Below are 8,367 nucleotides of genomic sequence, written 5' to 3'. Positions count from 1 at the left end.
TGTGGCCCACATCTGGCAATTGTGGCAAGGTTTATGTATGGCATGCCAGATGCGGGCCGGTTACGTTTGAGTGTACGTGACCCATAACTGGCATGAAACCGTGCCTTGCAGGGGCGGACTGGCTATGTGATCCTCATCTGGATCAGAGCGATCCCCTTTGTTGCCATTTTGACAGGGCTCTCACAATGTAAAGCACACTATGTTCATTCATTTTAAAGTAAAGCAAAGCAAAGCACACATACATTTCAATATTGCTTCCTTTTCAGTGTACTCTATGACCGTTAACTTTCCTATATGATAAAGATTCGAAACGACAAATAATAATGATGATGATTCCTGATAATAATATGGATTAAATTAGATAATAGATCATTTAGATACAATGATTAAAATATCTCATTTTTAAATAAAAGCACAATAAAGTCACACACGCTATGCCTTTGCACCAGAAAAAGGCAAAAAAAGACATTGGATGTGCACCAGCAAATACTGGGTGTGCCCAATTTATTTTCAACAGTCTTACAGCTCCACAAACATTCAAAAGAATGTATCTCTCGAATACAACATTATTAACACAAAACATATCCACACGTTGTGTGCGTTCTCATTAGTAATAGTCAACAGTAGTTTGACGAAAAATACAGTGGAAACGACTGAGGAGCATGATTGGTAGTGATTTGATTTTATTACATATCTGAATACGGTACATAACCTAAATGTAAAATGTTTGATTGAAAAACAGTTATGTTGAGTTGCTATGTGGGGTTATTGTGCTCTGTTTGAGACGGTTGATAGCTTAACGTGGTAAGGCACAGAGACGGAAAGGTTTGGGACAGTGAGTGGCTCCCAGCTTGAACTCCAGACTGGGCTGCTCTCCTGCTGGCGCTGAGAATGAAAACCTCTGAAGGAGGGAGGTGAAAAAGAGGAATAACTCCATCCTGGCCAGCTGTTCCCCGAGACAAGCTCGCTTACCTGAAAATACACAATTCAATCCAAGCATTTTAAATCCAGAAATCTAGGAAAATAATCACTTTAAAGGTCTGTGTAACGTTCTATTTTGAGGGATATGACTAAAATAAAAGCTTTGGGTGGGTCACAATATAAGTACTGAGTCAATAATCAGACTTTGCTTTGTGACATTAAAACGATGCATGAATGAAATATCCTGTAATATTTAACTTTTGTACACAACAGAATGCTGACTTGAAGGAACCAGCGCCAATTCGCAGATCAAATAATGACAGTACTTTTATGGTAAAAGATACTCGAGTTAAAAACAGCTGGCAAGCAAGGATGTGCGTTCTCTTTTGAGGATTTTGTCCATTTGAAACCACTTAGACTGAAGGATTACTAACTAACCTGCAGAAAACGGAATGAAGGCCTCTCTCCTCCGAAATTTACCATCCTGGTCCAGAAAGTGTTGAGGGTTGAAGGTGTGTGGAGTTTCCCACATCGACTTGTCGTGTAGGACTGAGTGTAGTGTAGGCAGGATCATGGTGCCCTGAAAATACACCACCAATGAAAAGGATGATTTACACAGAATAATCCGTGGTATTCATTCAAACTGGTCACTCACACGTTTCAACAAACGAAATTGAACAAACTTCTCATTTCTCTTAAAGATTGATCATTAAAGTTCATTTGTTACCTTGATCATTAAGCAAAACAATTCACACATCCGAAATGGTCAAAAGACACAAAAATGATTAATATCACAATTGAAGAGACTTGATCGTCACAGCCTGCGAGCCGTGGAATGAACACAGATTTTTTGAATGAGAATTAACACTACACCACTGTCAACAAGCCTATATCTAATGACGAAGTATTCATTTCAATTGTTTTGAGAAAGACTAGAGAGCTATTTTTGTTTAGTACAATTTTAACATTAGGGGGACAATGCAAACGTATGGAAACCTGAAGAACCTTTAGCTCAGATACTAATTGTATCAAATTCTCACAACTTAATGATCTCATTAGGCCCATGGCTTGTTGTCGCTAATGATCATCCAAAGGAAAGACCAGAATATGCACATTTTAAAACCTCTGACTCCTTAAACCTTGTCTCAAATATCAGCAACTCCATAGTAAAGAGCTCCCTTAAGCAGCGGCTTAGCACCCTAAAAGACCAAATAACTGATGAGAATTGAAGTTTTTTTTGAAGGTGAAGTAATGACAGGTCACAGAACCAGAAGATGAGTAGCTGATGTGTGAAAGAACAAAACTGCTTTCAGCGAGAATTATTTGTGGGATTGTTTGAAAGACAAATCAGAAATCTGTGTCTTTGTGTTCTCAAAAAAACACCGCAAAAACATAACACACACACACACACACACACGCACACACACACACACACACACACACACACACGCACACACACACACACACACACACACACACACAGACATTGCGTGCCCAATGAGATGAACATAGTGAAATATAACACACTCATGTGCTCTCAGAGACATAACGCATCCACATTACGCATGATCAACAAAGCTATGTAACCATCTGAACACAACTATTGGGCTTAGCAGCAGTGTAAAGGACACAACGATATTACCTGTGCGCACTGCCCAGCTCTCAATTTAAAGGGCAAGACGGCGTGGCTTGGCCTTGAATGCATTTATTATTTCATCAGAAATAATGCTACGTCAGGATGCCAGGTGCAGGTGTCGTCTGACAGCAAGTTTTTGGGTGTGCCAGCTGCCTCTTTGGCTGGCACCGGCACACCCGTGGCTACGCCATTGCGTGCAATAATGATACACTTTCCATATATTGTGCAGTCCTAATCATAAGAGTTTCAAATAAGTAGCTAATGTTAAGGGTTAAATGAGAATTATTATATTGCCACTGTATATTCCATAGGAAAAAAAACAATTTGCTATTAACAATACAACTAATAAGTATAATAAGGAGATTCAGAAGGTGAATGAGAAGAAGGAACATAATGAGAAGAAGAACAACAGGAAGAATTATGGAAAATAAGCTCATGCTCTAAAGCATGTTATAAGTCTTTGGGCCTGTATTATTTAGAAATCCATTTTCCTTTAAATGAACTTGGTGCCCTTTGATAAATAATTATCTATTCAAATTCCAAAATGATGGTTAATCATTTATGACAGAGTTATTAGTACTTTTTGACTAATAGGGCCACTTTAACTGACTTCACTAACTAACTAACCGCTGCTTCTCTTGGAGCCATTTCTTCCTTCATATGCTCACAGGCTGGTTTTTGAGTCAGTAGGATATCGGTATTTCATTCAAAAGCTGCAAAAGTCATTTCAACATGATGTTCAAACAAAGAGAGTTATCTACCTTTGGGATTGAGTACTTATCCAGGGTGGTGTCCCTGCTTGCCATGTGAGCCACATTGAGGGGGATGATGTCGCCCATTCTCTGTATCTCGTGGATGACTGCATCAGTGTAGGGCATGTTTTCTCTGTCAGTCATAGAGGGCTGTCTGGATGAGCCAACCACAGCATCTATCTCAGCCTGGACTTTCTCTGCACACAGAGAAAAGTTTGTGAGTTTGTGTGCCACACAGATCATTCGGGAGAAAACCATACACTGATAATACAAGCATGGTGCTGATGCTTAGAAGAGACACATGTAGAAAAAGCAGATATTGTCACACCGTGGTGAGGTTAAGTTGGGTTTTTGTCCTGTCTCGTCATTTCCTGTTTTATTTTGAAAGACTAACTTCCCTCTCGTTCCAGGTCACTTGCCCTTCCTCTCGTGTTCCAGTCTGATTGTCGTATGAGTGATTCCACCTGTTTCCCATTACCCCCGTGTGCTTAAGAGTCTGCGTCTCCCCCTGTCTTGTGCCAGTGTGTTGTATCTGTCCCCGTATAGTGCATCATCCTCGCGTACCTTCCAAACCTGTTTCCTTAGCCTGTTTCCGAGTTCCTGGTTCCCAGTGGTAATTATCCTCGTGAGAGTGATTTTCTTTTTCCTAGAATAAGTTTTATATTATAGATCCTGTAAGAAATACATAGTTAAGTTTGCTTATAGTCTTTTGTTTTCCCTCCTGGGTGGAGTGGTTCTTTTGTTTGGTAAATACGTTCATAGTTTATTTCCTCCAATTTTTAGGAGAGGTTTTTCTTTTCCTCCTTAGTAGGAGAGACTTATAGTTAATTGTAAAAGTTTCATAGTCTTTTGTTTTTCCTCCACTAGTGGAGTGATTTTGAGTTTTGATTATTTTTATATAATCTTAGAATAATATTTCATAGCCTTCCTTAGCTTCTCTCACGAGGGACTGGTCGCTCTGCTGCCTCAAAATAAAAGTCTTGGATTTAAAACTCCTGCATCTGCGTCCTCCATTCTCTGGGCCTGACAGATATTGTACATACACACACCTTGTATGTCAGGGTAGTATATCATGTATAGCAGCCCCCAGTGTAAGGTAGTGCTTGTAGTTTCAGTTCCAGCAGCAAACAGGTCCAGGGTACAAAAACACAGGTTGTTGAGATCAAAACCAGAATCTTTGTCTTCTGTCTATCAGAGGCACAAGAAACAGAAAACAAACTAACTAGTGAAAACGTATACCGGTACTCTCTTTCACTTCTAAGGTTTCATGTATCTGAAAAAAATAATAAATCAGGTATGCTCCAGCACAGTTAGAATAAGACTGAAAGGGTATGGTTTGTTTGGAAGTATTGACAGGACAAAGCCTTCTGGTCCCCAGAAAACAATTAAAATACTCACCTCTCCCATCTCTATGAGGAAGGAGTCAATGTAGTCTCTCGGTGACGAGGGGTCAAGATTCTCTTCGTGTTCTTTGATTTTGATTTGTATAAAGTCAATTATCTTCTGCATCAGAGTGAATATCTTCTGATGGGGTCCAGGTAGCCACTTCATCAGCCAGGGCATTACGTTGTAAATCTACAGCACAAAGAGAAGATGAAGAAGAAGACAATTACTATATCATCCAACAGTCTGGAATAGTTCTGACTTTTCTATATGGTTGAATCATCTTTCGAAGGATGCACATTTGCAAGATCAACATAAGTTTTTGGGGATTCTTTAACAGATACTCCTCTTGCTTTGGCTCGACAGGGAGCATTCGACTGCAACAACTGCCCCAACATGCTCCATAAGATACCAAAAGGGTTGCAATCATAAAGCAGGTTCTACCTCCTCTTCAAGAGACATCTTATGGTTTGCAAGAACCTCTCTGAGGCCAACAAAAAGTGTTTCCCCCTCCACACCAGTCTGTGCCTCTGCAACCACAGAGCCTTCCCTACAAGCTTATATAGTAGTCTCTCCTGCTATTGTATCCAACTCACCAGAAGATGGTGATAAGCTCAGCCCCCCAAACAAGTGCAGTAGCAGGACTGATCTTGTACTTTATGGGCAAGATGTTGTTCTTAAACAACATAGTTGTCAGTATTTTAATGCTCTTTACTTAGCCCCTCACCTGCAACCAAGTTGCCATGAGACATCCTACCAGGAGCCTTTGCTTCGGACAACACTGGGACACAGAAATGCCTTCAACAGCAATAATGAATGGATTCAAGTGGGAGATACTCTTACAATATTGTTATCACAGTACAAAAAACACAAATCTAGATAATCCCTGATTTGAATATCACAGATAGATGCTCTACTCCTTTTTTTTCTGACCTGTGCCCATATGCTTCCTTCTAAGTACACTATGTCATTAAAGTCCTGAAGAATAGACCGGTACTGCTTGTCGTTGTACTCAAATCGATTCCCAAACACCAAACAGCAGATGATGTTGGACACAGCACTGTTTATCAGTGACTGGGGATTGAAAGTCTTGCCTGTAAAAAAAAAGAGAAGAGAAAACTTAGATAAGACACAGAAACTTTAACAAAGTTCAGCTTCATAATAATTTAGCATTATTCAAAATGAATTTGATGTACACTGAGTAATCGCTTGTTATAATAGAGAATGGTGATGGCTCCTTCCATTTATGTTGTGGTTCATTATCTGATGTACAAATAAATGAGTGTCTCTGTATTGCAACGATGGAGGAAAAGGAAATTAAATGTACAAGGCATAAGGACATAAATGAAATCAACAAAATTGAAATGTTTTATGCCTTGGTGATCTATGAAAGCCTCTGTGAGACTGTGGCATTCCTGCTGGATGGATCGTTCTAGGGTCTTCTTTCCCAGGCCAAAGTTTCTCAGCGTGTGAAGAGCAAATCTCCTCTGCTGTTTCCACGGATAACCGTTCGATATCACAAGACCTTTTGCAAACACAAAACATCATTAGACCCGAAGAAATCAAAGCTTCGTGCTGCTGATCTTACCAAACACTAGTTAACAACTTCGGTACAGAAGTCCAACAAATTCTACCTTTATTTCCATAGAATTCTTCAAACATGGGTAAGCTGGGACGATCTGCAAAGTCTTCCCCTCGCTGGACCAGGGCTTCTTTCACAAGGTCATAGCCATGAATCACCACGATCCTTCCACCAAACAGACGGAGGCTGAAAATGTTTCCATATTTCTCTGCAAACTGAACAAAGACAGTAAAACTGAGCTGAAATACTTTCTATGGGAGCCAAATGAGGAATTGAGTGTTTTGTGTAATGTGTAAAGAAGGACAAGATAATGTAGCTAGGTCTGTCTGTCAATGAAGAGATATTTTTGTGGGTGTATGTTTCTGGGTTTAAACTGCTGTATGTATAATAAATGTCAAAATTAACATTCTGATTCTTTTACATGTGACATATGTACCGGCCGCGCTCACTGTTCGGTTTGAGTCTGCCTTAGACAACCTTCTGCTGTCTAATTAAACTTGAGCGACCAGGATGGACAGTATTTGTGACATTCAGTGTATTTTCTGCTATTAGCGTATCCCATAAAAAGGCCAGAAATAACAGTTAATTGATCTTACTACAAAGACTTTGCGTGTACTCAAAGCTTGATTTCACTGCTCACTTTTAAAGTTTTATATTTAAATATATTTTATATTTCAACATATAACCCGTTTTTAATCCACAGCTCCTCAGCAAAAGCTCTATTTGCTGGGGACAACCGTTCAGCTGTTGTTGCTGCCAATCAGAGGATCCAGCTGAGCTTCTGCAAATTAAAAACAATGGCAGCTTTTATTGCAAAAAGTTTTAAGTCTAAGAACCAGGGCTATACTGCACGATGTCGCGCACTTTGGAGCCGAGAGACCACTTCTCATCTAGATATTTAGGCTGTTACTGCTCTGTTGATTCATAGCGGAGAGATTCTTTTTCCATTAGTTTGGAGCGGGCTGCATTCTTTAACGTTTATTTTCTCCTACCGACCCCTGGACTGATGGGCAGCATGTTTTTTTGCTCCGTTTTATAATTCGTGGCCAATATCTCCTCGCGCTCCAGAAACAGGTAGTCTCAACATGGGTGAAAGTAACAAAGCGTGCACCACGGAACACAGGCGCCAAGGCGAGGTTACGCATTAATCTGCGGATTTCAAGCTGGCGGATAACTTTGCAAATGCGCCATCATCACGGACTCTGACCTCTGAGAACTGCAGGTGAAGTCTTGTAGGTTGGATGCGATGAAGGTCCCCAATGAGTGGGAGAGCCCACGGTCCTGGAGGAAAATCTCTCGGCACTCTGTTCCTCAAAACATCGGTCAGTAGCAGAAACACCAAGACGAATATTAAAAAGCTTCTGCCGTCAATCCAGTCGAAACCCAGAATATTGACTATTGTCCCCATTTCTACGCTTCCTTATGACGACTTTTTGCGAGTTGTAACTCCGCGACAACGATGAAACACCAGCGAGAAAACTTTCTGACCAGTCCTGTAGCCTTCATGGAGGAGGCGAACTCTGTGGAAAGGCTTTAAAGGCTTTAAAGGCTTTTCCCCACGTGACTTAGCTTTATTTATTTATTATTTTGTCTTTAAAAAAAATATATATATATGAAGAAGTGCAAAAGTACTTCCTAAATGCTGTAAGAGTTATCAGTAGAGCCCGTCAGGTTCATGTTAAGTTATTGAATATATTGATTATATTCATACTTAGGTGAAGTTAGTTTTACGTTGGATATTCGACAGACATTCGCAAGCAAGCCACTCCAACATTTCAAGTGCACCCGTATTGCAGACTTTACAGTAAACACACGGAGAGGACGACTGAAGCGTGTTCCAACTTCCTGTTTTCAAAATAAAATAAAAATGATAAAATATGATATTTAAAGCAGAGATGAGCTACTGTGTATGAAGTTATTGAAATTTATGGACGGAACTGAATTGTAAAAATAAAAGGTGTATCTCATGTAGCAAGTGTAGTTAAATGACCCCACACTGATTTCGAGTCAATTGATCACATTACCTGGAAGCTATTGAGCAACAATGCTAATATTTACATATAAAAATTAATAAAAAATATGAACAGATCTAA

At 39.9% G+C, this 8,367-nt stretch overlaps 1 protein-coding gene across 1 annotated transcript; it reads right to left on the bottom strand.

The window, feature by feature from the left end:
- Positions 1-497: 497 nt before the first annotated feature.
- LOC142400271 (cytochrome P450 2J4-like) lies at positions 498-7,807 on the bottom strand. The gene is made up of 9 exons (XM_075485041.1): positions 7,482-7,807; positions 6,327-6,489; positions 6,068-6,217; positions 5,626-5,786; positions 4,708-4,884; positions 4,359-4,497; positions 3,319-3,506; positions 1,360-1,501; positions 498-972 (listed from the first exon to the last, which is right to left on the bottom strand). Exons 1-9 carry the CDS (start codon positions 7,680-7,682, stop codon positions 797-799), a joined length of 1,497 nt encoding a protein of 498 aa, XP_075341156.1. The 5' UTR covers positions 7,683-7,807; the 3' UTR covers positions 498-796.
- Positions 7,808-8,367: the final 560 nt, after the last annotated feature.

Source organism: Odontesthes bonariensis, chromosome 15, assembly GCF_027942865.1.
Source record: "Odontesthes bonariensis isolate fOdoBon6 chromosome 15, fOdoBon6.hap1, whole genome shotgun sequence".
Classification (NCBI taxonomy): Eukaryota; Metazoa; Chordata; class Actinopteri; order Atheriniformes; family Atherinopsidae; genus Odontesthes; species Odontesthes bonariensis.
The sequence above is the reverse complement of the archived record's forward strand: the minus strand, read 5'-3'. Positions and strand labels throughout refer to the sequence as shown.

Excerpts from the sequence above, each read along its gene's own strand:
- LOC142400271 (XM_075485041.1), bottom strand. The coding sequence starts at position 7,682 with ATGGGGACAATAGTCAATATTCTGGGTTTCGACTGGATTGACGGCAGA. Across the intron at positions 6,490-7,481 it reads TTCACCTGCAGTTCTCAGAG|TTTGCAGAGAAATATGGAAA; the intron begins GTCAGAGTCCGT and ends GTCTTTGTTCAG. Across the intron at positions 3,507-4,358 it reads ATACTACCCTGACATACAAG|AGAAAGTCCAGGCTGAGATA; the intron begins GTGTGTGTATGT and ends CTCTGTGTGCAG.